Source organism: Vicia villosa, linkage group LG3, assembly GCF_029867415.1.
Source record: "Vicia villosa cultivar HV-30 ecotype Madison, WI linkage group LG3, Vvil1.0, whole genome shotgun sequence".
Taxonomy (NCBI): domain Eukaryota; kingdom Viridiplantae; phylum Streptophyta; class Magnoliopsida; order Fabales; family Fabaceae; genus Vicia; species Vicia villosa.
Window position 1 is genome coordinate 20,051,894 of NC_081182.1, and position 20,630 is coordinate 20,072,523.

General features: G+C 31.2%; 2 protein-coding genes across 11 annotated transcripts in view; one reads left to right on the top strand and one right to left on the bottom strand.

Moving 5' to 3' along the window:
- The window catches only part of LOC131660556 (cinnamoyl-CoA reductase 1-like), a 48,430-nt gene extending 36,759 nt beyond the window's left edge, over nucleotides 1-11,671 (top strand). For 3 of the 10 annotated variants that reach the window (XM_058929812.1, XM_058929810.1, XM_058929811.1), the window contains 2 exons: nucleotides 10,868-11,053; nucleotides 11,130-11,671. In XM_058929812.1, coding sequence (XP_058785795.1) covers nucleotides 10,868-11,053; nucleotides 11,130-11,321 — 378 coding nt within the window. In that variant the 3' untranslated portion in view covers nucleotides 11,322-11,671. The other 7 variants (XM_058929808.1, XM_058929809.1, XR_009300968.1 and 4 more) reach the window with 7 other exon arrangements.
- A 5,734-nt stretch (nucleotides 11,672-17,405) lies between these two features.
- LOC131657674 (uncharacterized) lies at nucleotides 17,406-19,703 on the bottom strand. The gene is made up of 4 exons (XM_058927043.1): nucleotides 18,820-19,703; nucleotides 18,597-18,666; nucleotides 18,210-18,536; nucleotides 17,406-18,155 (listed from the first exon to the last, which is right to left on the bottom strand). Exons 1-4 carry the CDS (start codon nucleotides 19,701-19,703, stop codon nucleotides 17,406-17,408), a joined length of 2,031 nt encoding a protein of 676 aa, XP_058783026.1.
- Nucleotides 19,704-20,630: the final 927 nt, after the last annotated feature.

The following is a 20,630-nucleotide window of genomic DNA, read 5'->3' on the forward strand; positions in this document are numbered from 1 at the left end:
AACAGAACAGCAAATCTTGTTTTGGTCATATCTTGAGAACCGTAACTCCGATTTGCGCCCGGTTCGAAGCGTTGGAAAGCTTATTTCATGCTCTATCTAACAATGACAACATATCAACCAAATTGGTGATTTATTATTATTTGGTTTTGAGCTTTATTCGCCGAATGAATTGATTCCGCCGCTCAAAATCGCGCGTTTGAAGCCGTGTCTTCGCCACGTTATTGCTCATGCTCCAAATACGCCTCAATACCTACAAAATGAATAGAAAACTATCAAAAAGTATAAAAGTATATGAAGTTACATCTATTCACAAAGTATACGTATTTATACACAAAACGGGGTATTATTCGAACGGTATTAACAAAAAGTATCGATAAGTGCCACTATTTACAAACACAAAATAACTACATTTTGACACTTAACAACTCTCCCCAACTTGAATTTGTTTGTCCTCAAACAAGGCCAAACACTCAAATCGCAAAAGTTAAAATCCAAAGAATCAAGAATCAACACGATTTAGAAAAACGAAACAATTGTTCGGTTCAAACAAAAACGTACCAACAAAGTAAATACTTACCACAATCCTACAACGACAACATGAAAATGAAATGGATCCTAAGTACAAAAATCATACAAAACATTCTAAAACAAAACAAGCTCAATCAAAAATCACGCCTAGCAAAAATTCATCGGTAGATGAAAAACACCGAAAGGTGAGGACTTTGACACACACCCGACAAACTTGCAAACAATAGACAAAATTATGCGTTTATCCAAAAATAGTATCGAAAACGCAACGACACGAATCACAAGGGCTTTAAAGGTTGTAATGTGGCTCGGTTAACAAACAAGTGATAATTCCTAAAGCTAATCGAAACAAAAACTTGCCTAAACCTAAGGGAGTAATTACTTCCACAAAGTTTCAAACAAAGGAATTTCAATCAAACTTCTTCTTCCTCACATGTTTCACCAAACACAATACTTATTAACACAAATCTTATTCCAAACTCTTTTTGTTCTTTTCTTTTTCCAATTTTTTTCTTTTTTCTTTCTTTTTCTTTTCTTTCTTTTTCATAATTTTTTTTTCTTTTTCTTTTATTCACATCCTCACACCAACCACAATATAAGTAAGCAAACATCCTCTCCCCAACTTGAATACAACTATCATCATAATAAGAATACTCCATACTTTCTAAGGCAAGGTAAAAATTCAAACTATAAATCATAGTTGAGGGTTCAAGAAAACAAAGAATCAACATCCATACACAAATGAAAATCAAACGCTCATAGACAAGAATTTAGCAAAAACAATATGGATATTGACAAAAAGGCTCAAAGGGGGTCACTAATGGTCACACACTCACAAGGTGAATTGATATTTGGCTATGGTAGTTGCGCTCAAAATCAAACAAGTGCCTTGATCACTTTCGTGCATTCACAAAATCAATACAAACGACAGATTAAACATAATGATATCCAGTTAAAACAAGAAATGTCGGTCACTCGCATATGTATACAATGGAAAGCCACCTCACATTTATGGTAAAAAGGGGAAACTAATGTGATTCAAGTCATGAGCAAGTTATGTAAAAAGAATGAATAATATGAAAATTGTACAAATGAAAAGTCTCATAAACATGCTATGCTATAGAAAGCGATAAACGAGTACCTTGCTATGTACAAATTTGAACAATCATTACCGCACAATTGGCATGTTGAATCAATCAAAATTGGAGAATTACCAAATGCGATTCCAAGTAATCGGGCCAAAATTTGAGTCTAAACATCAACAAAAGAATTAAAATTATAACTATAAAATACAATACTATAAAGCCTTGGTGTAAGTGGGAAAAAGGCGAGTCAAATGAATCATTAAAAAGAATTCATTAGCCAAAAGCTACAGACCGCGCTAAGCGCGCTCTAGCACGCTAAGCGCGCTACACCAGAAAGACAAAAACTAGTGCAACAAAACAGAAATTCCAGTGTGCTTCCACTTAACACATTTACATCTCATTTACAGAAAAATAAAACCGTTGGGGTGCCTCCCAACAAGCGCTCGTTTTACGTCGTTAGCTCGACGCCTTTTATTGTTTCGCGAATGGTAAGAAACTTCCTCGCGGTACGCCAATGCTTTCGCCTCAAACGCAACCTAAAGGAAACGTCCTGCCCAAACACTTAACAAACGAATCAAAAGCAAAAGTATATACAAGTATGTGTAAAAACACAAATATACATAAAACACAATATTTACAAAATCCTTAATTGGCTAAACAAATTGAAAAGTGAAGATTTAGAATTTACGAACTATCCGAGTTCAATTTGTTTAGCCAACTTCACCTTGCTAAATATCAAAAGTAAAGAGGAACAAAATCAAACACACAAACATGTACAAGTATGAAAATATGAACATGTATCAATATAAGAAAATATATAAGTATGAGAATATGCACAAAATATACGATATTCACAAAACTCAAAAACAAAGAAACTATCGCAATGCGAATTCAATAAAAACACCAATCCCCGGCAACGGCGCCATTTTGTTGAAGAGATATAGCGGCAAGCAACAAAAGATTTGGAAATATTTATCCGGGAATTATCGTGTCCACAGAGATTGGTGATACCAAACTGCCGTTCGACGGATTCTTAGTTCTTGAGTTCGGGTTGAATGGGTTGAAAGTAAACAAGGAAAATATAACATATGAACATAAAATAAATTCATTCTTGATAGAGAATAGCTTATCTGGTTTGAATCTAAACTAATCCTCACAAACTTAGATTTATCACTCCGCCGTACTCAATCTACAATACTCGTCAGAATCACCACATATCCCTCACATCAATGTCCATTTCTGCAACATCGACGGAAATTCAACTATATTGCTCTTTCGACGATGTCTCAACCGATCGAACAACACAGAGACATTAAACTCAGATATTATGTGGATGTTAACCCCAATCCTATGTCTAGAATCAAAAGCTAACAGATATCCCCCTAATCAAGATTTGTGATGTCTATGTCTACAACAACATAAATCCAGAGCATTTAAGCAAAAAGATCAAGGAAACACCGATTAAGATTTGTAAAGCAAATATATTATACAACTAGTACAAAGAGTAACAAACATCCATGTGTTTAGAGTAAACTTACAAACAAACCCAACAAAAGTGGTTACAAAGAGAAGAGGAGGAGAAGAAAACCAAATCTTTCGCGGTGTCAATCACGATCAATCGAGCTCCCGACCAAGAATCTTCCGATTACAAGCCACAAATGTTGTTTTCTAAGCTCTCCCTACTCAAAAATGGTTATGATGACTTTGGGAACAAATACCCCAAAGCATCACCCTAAAAAATGTGATTTTTCCCTATTTAATGACTTTCCAAACCGCCCAGACCGCGCTTAGCGCGGTCAAGCCCGCTTAGCGCGCTCAACAGAACAGCAAATCTTGTTTTGGTCATATCTTGAGAACCGTAACTCCGATTTGCGCCCGGTTCGAAGCGTTGGAAAGCTTATTTCATGCTCTATCTAACAATGACAACATATCAACCAAATTGGTGATTTATTATTATTTGGTTTTGAGCTTTATTCGCCGAATGAATTGATTCCGCCGCTCAAAATCGCGCGTTTGAAGCCGTGTCTTCGCCACGTTATTGCTCATGCTCCAAATACGCCTCAATACCTACAAAATGAATAGAAAACTATCAAAAAGTATAAAAGTATATGAAGTTACATCTATTCACAAAGTATACGTATTTATACACAAAACGGGGTATTATTCGAACGGTATTAACAAAAAGTATCGATAAGTGCCACTATTTACAAACACAAAATAACTACATTTTGACACTTAACAACAGGTTAGATTTTAGGAAGAATATGACCTAACAAATCAAATCCCTATTTTTATTCTAAACCAAATCACCCAATCAACCATCTCATTAACCCAAATTTAAAATCACATCTGGGATGAGATTGAAAACAAATCTATAATATAAAAAAATTTACTGTTCTGGAATTCACCATAATACTCTTTGGTTATCTTAGTCAAAATTAATATTTTTGGGGCAAATAATGTCTTTTACTGGTTTTTTTCAAAATGATATTATTTTCTCTTTGTTTAGCTGTATGTCATTATCTCAATTTCAAATTTCAGTTTCTTCTTTCTCTCTCATCCTTTCTCTCACTCTCTCTCTTCCTTTCTCTCTTTCTCTCTCGCGAGTTTCATTCTTTTATTTCCTCTTCTTCCTCCTCTTCTTCTTCCTTTTTCCTCTTTTTCCTCTTTTTTTTATAAATCGATACTCTCTGTAAATCTTTGCTAACGAAGCCCTAATTAAAATCGATAACTATGCACAAAATTAGGGTTTCAAAAATCCTATTAAAATGAAGATGCACAAAATTAGGGTTTCAAAAAATTATCAACTATTTTAAGTTTTTGTATATCAGGTAATCCATTTTCGTTTTTGATTTTTTGTTTTAGTTGATTTTTTGTTTTTGATTTCCGTTATCCGCATATTTATTGTTGTTTCTATTATCTTCATTCATATTGTATTAACATGTGCAGTAGCAATCCAGATTTGCACGGGGAACATATTGATTGTTGTGAACCCTTTCATAAATTTTCCTCATTTATATGATAGCCATATGATGGCACAATACAGAGGAGCAGCATTTGGTGAGTTAACATTTAAATCTGTGTTACACTTTAGTCCATGATAGATAAAACCTGTAGTTATTATGATAATAAAGATTGAAAACTTTGAAAACAATTTGCCTTTTTTGAACTCGTAGATTCAAGACTCATAACTCATATTTTGTTTAGTTCGAAAAGGGATGTGTGAGAAGGTATGCACCTAAACTCCTTTCACACTCATTTTCAGTTTATTTACCATTTTTAGTTTGGTTTGATGCAACATGATGCAAGTTTGGCTTGAAGTTTGGATTCTCGAGGATAGCTTGGATAATTAAGGATGCAGGGCATGGTTCAGTTTGAACTATGCGAGTTGGTTCTTTATTGGAGGTTTGGAACTGGACTTGAACTGCCATAGTGTATGTATGAATATTTGGCAAGGAACTCAACTTCTAGCTATTGATGCGGCCGCCATGGTTTTAGTTAGAAGAACCATGATAGGAGATGAATTGACTGAGAAAGAGAAGAAATCACTCAAGAGATGAATTGACATGGCATCGATGTCTTCCGGTGAGTACTGCTCTGCCTATTTTAACGATTTAAGTTAGGCTAAATATCTTTTTAGACTTTACCATGTGAGCAAATTTGAGGGTAAATTTTTCTAACACTTTAGTCATCAGTATCAATTGCCCATAATCCTCTTTGTGTGTGTTAAGTATGACAAGAACTTAGCTACTTTGGCATATGAGGGATGCACTTAAAATAGTAAATTGTAGAGTTATACTCATTGACTGAAAATAGCCATATTAATTTGGTAGGTTCTTACAGGTTACTGGTGTTGGATTTGTGTGATGTTCTAAATAGCCATTTTAATTTTCTATAGGTTACTGCTGTTGGACATGCAACCATGTTGGCTGCTATTAAAAAATATGAAACCCAGTGATATTGGCTCCTATTAAGAAATAGTTTGGTTATTATTTGGTTAGGTTTCAAGTTGTTGCAATTTTTACAGGGTCATTTTGTATCAATGATTACATGTGTATGCTTTTCCTGTATTTCACAACCATTGTTCATTTATTTAAAACCAAACTGAACATATAAATAATTTATGAGATATGCTATTGAATACACTGATTCAACGTGCATGATTTATTGCGATGAATGCGATGTATTGCAATATGCTATTATTGACTACACTTATCAACATTCAGAATTTCCAAAACAATTTATAACGATATTTCGGTAAGTCATTTTTCTTAAACATGGATGAAATTTCTACTGGGCTTGACAGTTCCACAACTTTTCAGATTGTGAGCTCTCTGAGGAAATATGTTCATATTATGAATGGAACTGTAGTTATATCACTGCTCCAGCCAACACCTAAGACTTATGATCGTTTTGATGACATTATCTTAATCTCTGATGGACAAATTGTGTACCATGGCCCACGTGAATATGTTCTCAACTTTTTTGAATCTATGTGTTTCAAATGTCCTGACAGGAAAGGTGTTGCTGATTTTCTTCCAGAAGTAACATCAAAAAAGGATCAAGCTCAGTACTGGATGCGCAGAGATCAACCATACAGATTTGTAAATGTTACTCAATTCGCTGAGGCATTTCAATCATTCGACATTGGTAGAAAACTTGCTGAGGAGCTTTTTGTTCCACTTGACAAGACAAAGAGCCATCCAGCTGCTGACCACCATGGCTCAAATGGGATTATTCTTAATTGAAAGTGAATAATGTTAGAGTGCATTGTACCGAGTGGAAATTTCTAATTCTTTGGGTTTTGGTGCAGGGAGCAATGGAATTTCCTACCAAATTTAGTCATCCACAGCGGGCACACTCATTAATGAGGTTTCGACCGAAGAGGAAAGATAGATGCTTTGATAAGAAAGTTTGATATGATCGATGTATGTCAAGAAGTTGCTCTCAGGTCTGGTAACTATCCTACATGTGTTTCTAATATAAATTTATGAGTATTAGAATGACTTATTTTAAATTTGAGTATAAGGTAAAGTTGTTTGCATTCTAAGCTTTAAGTTTTTCACCTATTAATAGAAGTTCGCAATTGGCAAAAATAAGGATTACTTTTCAGAATCTTCAACTCCTTGAGGCAAGCAATTTGGATTATAGTTCTCTTCTCCCCGCAATTACAGGATGCATAGGTATTTTTTCACCTTGCTTGACCTATACCATTTGGTCGTGTTTATAATTCTATGGTAACAACAAAAATATTTCATTTTTTTTTCTTTTGCATAATAGTTTGATTGAGTAATTCCAAACGAGTTGTGTGTATCATCGGTAGCTGCCATAGTAAAAAAATTCCTTTTTCCAAAACTTGGACCTATTGATGAGTTATGTTGGTCTAATAAAGATTTTTGCCTAAAAAATAAGGTTGTTAAGATTTTACTTTTACACACACGCATGCACGCACGCACACGTGCGCACACACATGTGAATATGAATAGAACAATAATGAATAAGAAAATAATAACCGATCAAATTAGTAATTAATATATATATATATATATATAGGGGACGACTCAAGTGAGAACACTTGGTTATTATGAGAAATGAGAACAATGAATCACGGCCATTAAATTTGTTTTTAATGGACTGGATTGGTTTCTCTTTCTAAGATTCAATCCATTAAATATTAAGGATCTTAGAAAGAGGAACCAATCCAGTCCATTAAAATCAAATTTAATGGTTGTGATTCATTGTTCTCATTTCTCATAATAACCAAGTGTTCTCACTTGAGTCGTCCCCTATATATATATATATATATATATATATATATATATATATATATATATATATATATATATAAAATAAGTGTGTGACTTGCAATAATTAAATAATAGGAGTTACAAAATATAAAAAGACTAGTTTAAATATTTATCTGGTCTAATTAATATTCCAATTAACATTCTTTAATGTAATTTATTACTTTTAAAACTCTTATTATCATTATATTTTATAAACTGTCAATAACTTTTAGCATATTTTATAATTTTTGTTATATTTAATAAATAATAATAATAATAATAATAATAATAATAATAATAATAATAATAATAATAATAATAATAATAATAATAAAAATAATAATAATAATAAGGCTACGGTTAAGGGCATAAATAAACATACATATTTTCTTATGATGAGGCACATAAATAACATACATATTTTTTTATTAGTATTTTTGCATGGTTAAGTATAGCAATAGAAAGTGAATAAAAAGCACATCAAAAGATTTCTCTTTCTTCTATTTTTTTCTTAGATTTGGAATGTTTATAGAGAATATGACGAAACATAGATGTACCGAACAAAATGATTCCCTTCTTTTTTTAATACTTTATGGCTATGTAGGCCCGCGTGGAATTTTCATCTTTTAATACTTTGTGGGATGCAGAGGTATCACTTGTAACACAAAAACAGAAGAAAGAAAAAAATCACTTCCTATAAACCTCTCTTAACTCAATCTCACAGGCACAAATCTGCAAAAATAAGAATACATAAACTAAAAGCAACTAGAGAGGAAGATAAGAGAATGTGATACTTCTCTTGCTTAAGATAAGAGAATGTGATACCTCTCTTGCTTGAATAAGAGAGAGGTTGAGAAGAGAGATTAATTTATGATGGGTCCCATTGTTTCTTGTTTTCTCCTTGGTTTAGCGAAGAAATAGCAAAGAAATGGCTTGACGAAGATGTTGGCAATAAATTTTACCATTTGTATCCAAGCATATTGTTTGAATATATTAAATACTCTTTTATTAATAAATATTAAATACTCTTTTATTAATAAAAATACTTATGCTGGCTGTAAGTAAAATTTTTTAATTAATTAAATAATGATAACTTATTATTAATAATGATTCTCACAAGAATACCAATTGCACTATATAACTATCCACTTCTCTTCACTTTCTCCCATCCACTTCACTTTCTTCCATTTCTCTCTTCTTCATATCTCTTCTTCTCTATCTCTCCTATCTCATATCCTTTATTCTCTTTATTATCATTTCCTCCCAGCAAACACTTAAGGTAATAATTTTTTATTTAATCATTTATCCAGATTATATATTTAGTATATAACATATTTATTAATAATATTTATTTTTTGTTTTTTGATTTCAGATACTATATATATATATATATATATATCAACCAAAGCAACCAAAAAAATTCAAATCTATATTGTTGTGTGTTCATCCAAGGTACATATTTTCTCTATTTTTTGCTTTAAAATGTTTTCTCTTCTCTATTTTTTTTTCTTTTAGATACTTATATTTATTTTTCTCTAAAAAACAATATTATGTTTATGTTCATAAGGGAAATGTTTATGTTTAAAAAAAACTATATTATGTTAATGTTTTATTATAAAAAGCAGGGCCGGCCCTGTGCATGTGCAAGAAGTGCTACAGCACAGGGCCCCAAATTTAAGGAGGCCTCAAAATTTGGAAATGTCTATTTTTTTTTCATAAATACTGATCCAAATAAATAAAATTTTATAATAAAAATCAATTAAATTAAAAAAATGTTATGATAAAAATTCAATGCATACAAAAATTGAGATAGATCAAGCCTCAAAATAATTATAATTAAATATATTATTGATTAATCCATAATTGTATTTTTATGTGTCTTTTTTAATTATTATAATTATATTTCTATTTTAAATTTAGGCCCATTTTTAGAATTGGAACGGGGCCTCTGCGTTGATTGGGCCGGCCCTGATAAAAAGAAACAGTATACTTTTTTTAACCGTATAGATTGTATAGAAAAAAAATATGTCTTTAAGTGTATTCATAAGAAATTTATAAATTTATGTTTGTTGAAAAAATTTATGTATGTTTTATTAGAATAAATATTTATAAATTTATGTTTGTTGACCAATAAAAAAACATATTTATAAGATAAAAAAGTATATTTATAAATTTATTAGAATAAATATGATCAATAAAAATGTATATTTATAAATTTATGTTTGCTGAAAAAATTTATGTATGTTTTATTAGAATAAATATTTATAAGAATAGGTGATTATTTATGTAGAAAAATTCATATTTTTTTAGTTTAGATTTACATTTTGCCAGGGGCATAACTCCTAGCAAATAAAAATAGTTGAAGTACTAGTACTCTTTTATATGAAAATTAGAAAATGACCAAATAATTAGAAAACGAGAAATAATTGAAAATAATTATTACTAGTATATTTTAAAAATAGTTAAATGATGTAGTATAATTTTATGTGTATACCTAGTATTTATTTGTTGGGGTTGTGACGATTTAAAGGTTGTGAACATAAAAAGAAAAAGGAATCTCAAATAATGTGCTTTGTAATAGTAAAGCAAGAAACAATGATGCAGGTACACAGGGCTATAAATTAAAGCAATCAGTTCCTTCAAACTCAACTCAATCGAAACCAAAGGAGATCTCTTCTGATTACAATTACTTTCTCCTCTCAATTCAAACAATGAAACTCAAGAAGAGGAAAAAAAACTATTCAAAAGGGAAGCTCCATACAACAATTATGATTTCCTTGATTAATAAATAAGGTGAGAATACTAAGTCTCTACCTTAAATGTGTAAAAATGATGCTTGTTGAATCATGTTTTCATGTGCTATATGAATTGCCCTTTTGATCTTCAATGTATAGTTTTCCATGTTATTGACCAAAATAGAAATAGGCTAGATTATGTTTTCATGTATGTGCTATATATATGAATTGCCCTTTTGATCTTCAATGTATAGTTTTCCATGGTATTCACCAAAATAGAAATAAGCTAACTCACGAAAGTATTTTAAGATATATTCAACAAGTATTAATAATTTAATAATGTTTTTAAAGTTCTAATTAAATTTTCATATTCTCTGTGTCATTGGCGCAGATGGATTTATTGGTTCCTGGCTACTCAATTTATTGCTCTCGAAGAGATATTACGTACATCCGACCACTAAAATACCACAACCAGACTGCCTTACTAAATGTCCACTATTAGGCAAAATAATGACTACTTTTCCAAATCAGCTTCGACTATTTAAGTCAAATATTTTGGATTATAGCTCTATTCTCCCGGCAGTTGTGGGATGCAGAGGTGTTTTCCACCTTGCTTGTCCTATTTCGTTTGGTCACGTTAAAAATCCTTTGGTAATCAAAAAAATATTTAAAATGTTTTTTTTCTTTTGCATACTAGTTTTATTGTAATTCTCATTTTTCTTTAATATTGTAGGAGGAAGTAATTGAACCTGCGATCCAAGGAACATGCAATGTACTTCAAGCTTGTAAAATTGCTAATGTCAAACGAATAGTGTATGTTTCATCGGGGGCTGCCATAATAAAAAATCCCTATTTTCCAAAAACTGGACCCATTAATGAGTTAAGTTGGTCTAATGGAGATTTCTGCCTAAAATATAAGGTTGTTGAGATTTTATTTTTACATATAAAGTGATTTTTATGTAAATAAATAAACTAATACGTTGCATATCTTTCAGAGGTGGTATTGCTACGCCAAGACAATGGCAGAAAAGAATGCAGTGGAAATTGCAAAAAGAGATGCGCTTGATTTAATTAGCATTTGCCCTACTCATGTTATGGGACCATTGTCAGAGTCACCCACTAATGCTAATGTTGCATATAGAATTTTTGGTACTAGGCCTAGAGTTTGTTTTCATTATAGTGAGTGAAAATGAAATAAAGTGGCGTATCAGAGGGACGTATTTTGTAGTTTGTGGACATAGATCACACATAGTTGACCATCATCTATACATCTCTGACATAGTTCTCACATAATTTACAAATACAACGTTTTTTAAAAACTCCATAAATTTGGCTGTCGCAATAAAAATAAAGGCGATTTACATTTAAATTGATAGTTTTTGTTTGAAAATAGTGGCGGTTCCAAATCCCGTTTAATTCACATAATAAGCAAATGTATTCAAATTTTACATTGTTGTAATATACTAAAAAAATACGTCATTTTAAAGCGTCCTAATATACTTATGATATTAGCCAAAATAGCATTGTGTTAACCAACACAATTTTCAAATTGATTTGAAAAATATCTCTTTGAAATATGCTAAAATAATTTTAAATTTTTTTCAAAATTTAAAATATCTATAAAAATTAACATTTATTCTTTATTGTAAAAAAATTAAAGAAACATATATTAAAAGGCCTACAAATTATATATATATATATATATATATATATATATATATATATATATATATATATTTATATATATATATATATATATATATATATATATATATATATATATATATATATATATATATTTATATATATATATAATTTGTGGGCCTGTGTAGAGCGGTATGTTTGTGAATTATATTGAGTTTAGCGTATTTCCCGTCCTCTGGGGACTGGTGTACAATAAAGAAACAGTTTCTTCATAAGTCTAATTATTCTGACAGCTAATAATTTTTCATCTACACCTATATTATGCAAACGTTTGAGCCACATTAAATAAAAAGTTCCTTGTTCATCTAATCTTGGTAATTAGAGCATCCACATTAAATAAAAAGTTTGAGTGTCTTCCCTCTTACCAATATTATTGTACTTTTCTCTTTTTCAAATTTTTGGATGAACATATGTATATTTAGAAAATATGGATGAATGGTTTAAGCCTTTAAGGTATTGGAAAATGTGGACCCTCTTATTCCATATGTTCTCTTTTCTATTTTAAATTTCAAATTATTTTTCACTTTAGAAAATTATGTGATACTTATTTTTCCAATAATTTATTTTTATTTATTATATTTTTATTTCTGTAACTGCTCGACTGCATTGTTAAAAAAATTATATTAGTAAATAACCTATATTTTATCATTGAAATTGACCTAACTAATTATTATTTTAAAAAATGTGAAAAATCTATAAAAAAAAAAAAAGAAGAAGAAGAAAGACACTTAATATGTATGAAACGCATGAAACATTTTAAATTGAATTTTGTATCACTCAAATATAGACAATAGACTAATATTATTGTGAATGAGTTTAATCAAATTGTTCTCTTTTGTTTCTTAATAACTTATAAAATGAAAAATACATCTTATGAAAATGCATCACCGAAGAATTTGCTTTTAATCAAGAACATATTCTTTAATGTTTTCTTATGCATATTGTAGCCTAATAAAAGAAAGGTAACAAAAAATAGTAAACACACCCAACATAACGATAAGGAATTTATTCGATAAAGATTTTTTTTTGTTGACAGAATTCGATAAAGATTATTCATTGTGAAAGTTGTAATCTAGTCCTAAGTTTACTTTAAAACTTTATTTATATGTGGTTGTTTTTCAAAACCTTATCAACAACTATTAGGCCTAGAGTTTGTTTTCTTTATAGTGAGTGAAAATGAAATAAAGTGGCGTTTCACCACTTGGAGAGAATCCAAAAATATTTCAAATTTGTTTTCTTTTGCATACAAGTTTGATTGAGTTATTCTCATTTTTCTTTAATATTGCAGAAGGAAGTAATTGAACCTGAGGTCCAAGGAACACGTAATGTACTTAATGTTTGTAAAAATACTAATGTCAAACGAGTCGTGTGTATCGTCGGTAGCTGCCATAGTAAAAAATCTCTTTTTTCCAAAATCTGAACCTATTGATGAGTTATGTTGGTCTAATAAAGATTTCTACCTAAAAAATAAGGTTGTTAAGATTTTATTTTTACACGCGCATGCACGCACGCAACGTGCAGACATGTGAGTATGAGTAGAACAATAACAAATAAGAAAATAATAACCAATCAAATTAGTAAGACGTAATTTAAATATTTATTTGGTCTAATTAATATTCCAATTAACACTCTTTAAAATAATTTATTACTTTTTAAACTCTTATTACCATTATATTTTATAAACTCTCCATAAATTTTAGCATATTTTATAATTTTTGTGATATTTTATTGGGGACAACTTCTCTACCCATCACAAAAGTTGGGTAATGTACCTTCAACCAATCACATGATACCATCTAATCTTAACACATTTAATTATTTATTAAATATTACAATTGTTTATTATTTTCAAAGCATTTTACAGAGGTAACTTTACCCAACTTTTTGAGTTGGGTAGATAAGAATTCACCTATTTTATTTACTCTTATTTTTTAACCCTTCCCTATCTTTTACTATTTATTCTCCATAAATTTCTATTTATGTATTAATTTCAATTCATTCATATTCTATTCAATATTATTACTATAAAATATAAAAATATAAATTAAATGATAATAAGTTAAAATCATATATATATATATATATATATATATATATATATATATATATATATATATATATATATATATATATATATATATATATATATATGGTGTGATTATGCATAGAAAAATAATAAAAAATAAAAAATAATACCTAATTAAGTTATTAATCAAAATGTATATCAATTTATTAAGTAGGTGAATAGTCATAATTAAATAATATGAGTTATGGAATAGGAAAAAAAGTATAGTTTAAAAATTTATGTGTTATTCTGTATTTATTTATAGTGGTGGATTAATAGTATTTATATTATTATTATTATTCTTATTATTATTATTATTATTTATTTTTAATATAAGGTCAAATTAGAAAATGATATATTTGGGGTTTTGGCATCATGATGATATGTGCTTAGGGTTGCCATCATGACAACCATGGATTTATTTTAAGTAGATAGATAGATTAGGGTTTGGGGGTGCAACTGAGTTTGTAAGAGAGGGGATAAGAAGAGTTGACCAAATGAATGACTTTAACCGAAAAGTAAAATGATGTTTTTGCGGGTGTAACCGGTTGTGTGTTGGGTGTAATCAATTACCTATCCAGGCTTTAAAACATTTTTCAGAAAATTTCGAGGTGTAACCGATTACATCATTTATGTAACAGATTGGCAAAGATTCAACATGGATAATGCCAAACCAGTTAGCACGCCTTTAGCTAGTCATTTTCGCTTATCAAAGGACCAGACCCAGAGACGAAGGAAGAAAAAGAATTGATGGCTAAGATTTCGTATGCTTCATCCTTTGAAAGTTTGATGTATGCGATGGTATACACGAGGCCATATAATGGCCATGCAATGGGAGTTTTAAGCAGGTTTATGTCAAATTCAGGTAAAGCTCATTGGGAAGCTTTGAAATGGATTTTGAGGTATGTACGAGGCACTAAGGAAAAGTATTTGTGCTTTAGTAAAGGTGAATTAAAAGTACTGGGCTATGTAGATGTGGACTTTGCTGATGAAGTTGATCACAGAAGAAGTACCACCAGTTACATATTTATTGTTAGTACTATAGTTGTTAGTTGGATGTCGAGGATACGAAAGATCGTTGCTCTATCTAGTACAGAGGCTGAGTATGTAGCAGTAACATAAGCTAGAAAATAGTGTATATGGCTTCAAGGATTGTTGACAGAGTTCAGATTCATCCAAAAGAGGAGTGTTTTGCATAGCGACAGTTAAAGTACAATACATATGGCTAAGAAATCACCTATATTATGCAAAATTTAAAAATGTTCTTTGTTGATCGAATCTTGGTAATTGAGCTATATATGTAGGGCATCCACATCAATAAAAAAATTTGAGTATCTTCCCTACCAATACCATTGTATGTGTCTTAACTTTTTCTTTTTTCAAACTTTTGTATGATCATATAAGGATATTTAGAAAATATGGTTAATGGTTTAATTTATTGGAAAATATGAATTGATATAAAAAAGTTAAATTGGATCCATTTAAGATTAAAAAAAAATGAATGTGATGGATGTATAAGCTCTATTCTATTTTTAATTTCAAATTATTAGTCACTTTAGAAAATCATGTGATTCTTAATATTATTTCTCTAATAATTTATTTTTATTTATTGTATTTTAATTTTTGTAACTATTCGGCGGCATTGTTAATAAAATTATTTCAGTAAATAACATATATTTTATCATAGAAATCGACCTAATTAATTAATATTTTAAAAAATGTAAAAAAATATAAAAAATTATGTATGAACAAGAATTAGGCCTGAACAATCCAAATTTAATGCTTATTGTGAAGTGAGGTGAAAACCCAACCATAAGAACTTAATATGTGGTGGTAGTTTTAAGATAAAAGAATAATTGAAATAAAGCTATGGCCTATGGCAACTAGCACATAACAAAGTATGATTTTACAAGAAATATAGTCATTTTTCTTATTTAATAGTGATGGATGTTTAATCTTTTATGGGTAGAGCTTTATAGTCATTTTGGGTGTAACTTGTGTTATAGCGGGTAACTTTGGTTGTTTTTATGCCTTTTGGGTGTAACTTGTGTTATAACCGATAACTTTGGCAGCTGATTTCTCTTAGTTAAGATGTTGGTCATGATATATGTTTGCTTCTATCTTTGCCTCTTTGCTTTTCTTTTCACATGTTGTTGTAGTTTTTAATAGCTTTTCTATTTTGTGTTCTCTACTATAGTTCAACCTAAATTTTGTTAGCGGTCAATTATTTCCTTGTCAAATATTTCAATTCATATCTTCTCCATTTGCATTTCAATTAATTTGTTTTTTTAATCGTATTTGAAACTATTATGTTTTTACTTGATCTTTGGAAAGTTGAAAAAATTGGGTTTTTTAGCCAAATATGTTGTTGTTATTCAATTGTATCGGTAGGATAATGGCATCAAGATTCAATGTTGCATTTGGCAGTAGCACTACATATATACCCTACGTCATTGGAGTAAATGGTTTTATTGATTCGTGGCTACTCAAATTATTGTTGTCCAAAGGATATTCTGTACAAGCACTTCGTATTAATAGATGTACGCTATTGGCAAAAATAAGGATTACTTTTCAGAATCTTCAACTCCTTGAGGCAACCAATTTGGATTATAGCTCTCTTCTCCCTGCAATTACGGGATGCATAGGTATTTTTCCACCTTGCTTGACCTTATACCATTTGGTCAGGTTTAAAATCCTGTGGTAACAACAAAATATTTCAAATTTGTTTTCTTTTGCATACTAGTTTTATTGAGTAATTCTCATTTTTCCTTAATATTGCAAAAGGAAGTAATTGAACCTGGTGTCAAAGGAACGCGTAAGGTACTTAATGCTTATAAAAATACTAATGTCAAACGAGTTGTGTGTATCATCGGTAGCTGTCATAGTAAAAAATCTCTTTTTCCAAAATTTGAACCTATTGATGAGTTAAGTTGGTCTAATAAAGATTTTTGCCTAAAAAAATTAGGTTGTTAAGATTTTATTTTTACACACGCGCATTCACGCACGCAACGTGCAGACATGTGAATATGAGTAGAATAATAATAAATAAGAAAATAATAACCGATCAAATTAGTAATTAATATTTATATCAATATAATAAGTGAGTGAATTGCAATAATTAAATAATAGGAGTTACAAAATATAAAAAGACGTAGTTTAAATATTTATTTGGTCTAATTAATATTCCAATTAACATTCTTTAAAGTAATTTATTACTTTTTAAACTCTGATTACCATTATATTTTATAAACTCTCCATAAATTTTAGCATATTTTATAATTTTTGTGATATTTTATTTACTCTTATTCTTTAACCCTTAACTATCTTTTAGTATTTATTCTCCATAAATTTCTATTTATGTATTATTTTCAATTCATACATATTCTATTGAGTTTTTTTTTTGGAATAAAATAGACTTTCATTAGAATTCCAAAAACAGGGATTACAAAGCGATCAATCGATCCAGCTATCAAGAGGACCAACAATCAACAAAAAGGGGAAATTAAAAAGCCATATAATTCACAATGTTGCCTTTTAAGTCTTTGCACCCCCAGCTTCTAAAAACAATTTTATCCATAATATGCTCCAAGACTTTATCTCTGTGCATGGCCTTGCCAAAACAATTGCCATTTCGGTAAACCCAGGCCCCATATATTGTTTCAGTAATGGCAAGTCTGAAGAGTTTTGCCCTCCATCCTTTACCTTTTCCTTGCCTTTGAATCCAAACAATCTCTTCTTCCCATCTTTTAGGAGAATGATGAATGTTCAACCAATGAAGAACTGAATTCCAAATGCTCCTGATTTCATCACACTCGAAAAACAGATGACTTGCAGTCTCCTCCTTATCACAAAAGCCACATTTGTTGTCATTAATCAATCCAAATCTACACAGTCTGCTCTTTGTAGGGATTTTTCTATGACACACTAGCCAAAAAATAAACACAGCACGAGGAGAAGCAGGATTAAACAAAAGAAGCTGACTCCAAGAAACTGGGGGAGAATCCTGGAAAACTTTATAGAACTCATTACACTTAAATCTCTGCCTCGTGTTCATGTCTTCCCAAATGGTTTGGTATTTATGAATGCAGTCCCTTTGATTCAAAATGGCGCGCCTTATCCAAGAATGAGTCGGCTTACTCTTCAGCTCCATAATCGTATGCCTCTTAAGATAATAGGAATTTATCCACTTAACCCATAGACTATCAGCTTTGTTGCAAAGATTCCACAAAAGCTTCAACATAGTGCAATCATTCTAGATGAACAAGTTAATTATGCCAAGACCACCATGCTTTAACGGTTTTCAAACCTCAGCCCAAGCAACTAGGCTCTTGCGGGACACAACATCTTTGCCAGTCCAAAGGAAAGATCTGCAGATGGAATCAATCTTCCTAATTACAGATTTGGGAAGGGGGAAACAAAGCATCCAATAGTTAGTCATAGAAAAAGATATGCTTTTGATAAGCACAAGTCTACCTGCATAGGTTAGGAGCTTAGAAGACCAGTGACTGATTCTAGCAACTATCTTATCAATAAGAACCATGTAATGAGTGACTGACAGCTTTTTACTTGTAAGAGGCATCCCTAGGTATCTAAAGGGGAGGGAACCTTCTTTAAACATGGATAAATTCAAAATCTAAGATTGCACATCAGTAGAAACATAACCAAAGTAGATCTTACTTTTAGTCTTATTTACCTTCATACCAGTTGAACCCGGGAAGCTATGAAATTCCTTGAGCAGCAAGTCAACAGAGCTCACATCACCCCTAGAAAAAAATAGAACATCATCAGCAAACATAAGGTTGGTCAATTGTAATTTGGAACACTTTGAGTGATGCTTGAATCTTGAGTTGAGCTGCATTTGATGGATCTTTCTTTGAGGATACTCCATTAGCAAGGAAAACATTGGATCTCCTTACCTAATACCTCTTTTTGCTAGGAGAAGTTGAGAAAGATTACCATTTATGTTGAACCTGTAAGAGACAGTGGTTAGGGTAACAAGGATCCAGTTGATAAACTTACAAGGAATCCCCATTTCTTGCATAATGGTTTCCAAAGCATTCCAATCAATCATATCGTATGCTTTTTGCATATCAACTTGAATCATGCATCTAGGAGGCCCCCTACTTCTACTGTAACCTTTAATTAATTCATAGGCTAGCAATAGATTGTTATGGATCTGCTGCCCTGGTATGAAGGCAGCTTGATTTGGGCTGACAAGACTAGCAATGACAGGACTTAGCCTGGATGTGAGGATCCTTGAAATGATTTTGTAAAAGGTAGTACATACAGAAATGGGCCTGAAGTCTTTGACACTCTTTGCAGACTGACTTTTAGGGACAAGAGTAACTAAGGTACAATTGAAGGCTTTGTAGAGTTTCCCTTTATCAAAAAACTCTTGAATAGCATTAAGAAGATCATACTTAATGATATCCCAAGTGCTTTTGAAGAACTTTGAATTGTAGCCATCTAGGCCAGGAGTAGACTGATCATCAATACCTTTGAGAGCTCTATAGACTTCTTCTGTAGAAACAGGTTCAAGGAGGCAATCTCTTTGGTTCCTATTAAGCTGGCTTCCCCTTCTCATGGCAGCAATGTCAATATGATCTAGGTGAGTCTCTTTTTTCCCCATGAGGTTACCATAGAAAGCTAAGACTTCTTCAATGGCAGATTGAGAAGTCAAGATAGTACCATCATCTTTAGTCAACATAGTGAGAGCTTTAGAGTTTTGTCTGGCTTTAATAGAAGCATGAAAGAATGCAGTGTTTGCATCCCCAGTTTGAAGCCATTTGATCTTGGCCATTTGTCTAATGTTTTAGTCTTCAATCTCATTCCATTTGATAAGGTCCTCAGTACATCTCTTAACATCTTGAATCAAAGAAATGTTCATTCTATCAGAGGCAAGCTTTTGCTGAGCAACAAAAAGATCATCTCTTGCCTTGGTCATATTCTGTTTGGCTAAAATCAGAGGCCTGTTAAGTTTATACAAAATAGGTTGAAGCCTTTTCAGCTTATGCCACAGGATATAACTAGGCCCCCCCACCAGAGGTTGGTTCCAACTAGTCTTGACTGCATCCAAATATCCATCACAGGCAGTTACATAGTTGACAAATCTAAACCTCTTATGAATTTTAACAATAGTATTCTGATTGACAAGACATAGCATAGAGTGGTATGAAACACTAGGAGGTAAGATCTTGAGGGTGGTATTCAGATTGTTATGAAACCAAGCAGTATTAGCTAGCACTTTATCTATTCTAGAATAGATAGGCTCAACAGTATGCTTGTTAAACCATGTGTAGTGGTCCCCATAGCTGTCCATCTCTGAAAGATCCTTTAGATCCATGAGATATTGCAGATCTCTCACCTCTGCTTCAGACACAAGGTGGCCCCCAATTCTATCATTACCCTTAAGAACATTGTTGAAATCCCCTATAAGACACCATGGTCCCTGTAGGTTGAGATTTTCCAAGTCCTTCCACAATATCCTCCTTTGCTCCAATTTATTCAGTCCATAAATAGCAGTCATCCAAAAGCTAAAGGAACCAGACACATCATAGACACCATAGTGAATCATTTGAAATTCCACTGAATCCACAGCCTACCATTATCATGAGAGGAGTAGTTATCTACATAATTACCCCCTAAATTCAGTTTATTTCTAATAGTGTTTGCTTGACCAGGCTTAACTCGAGTGTCAATCAGAATATTAATATTTGGCTTAAGCTCT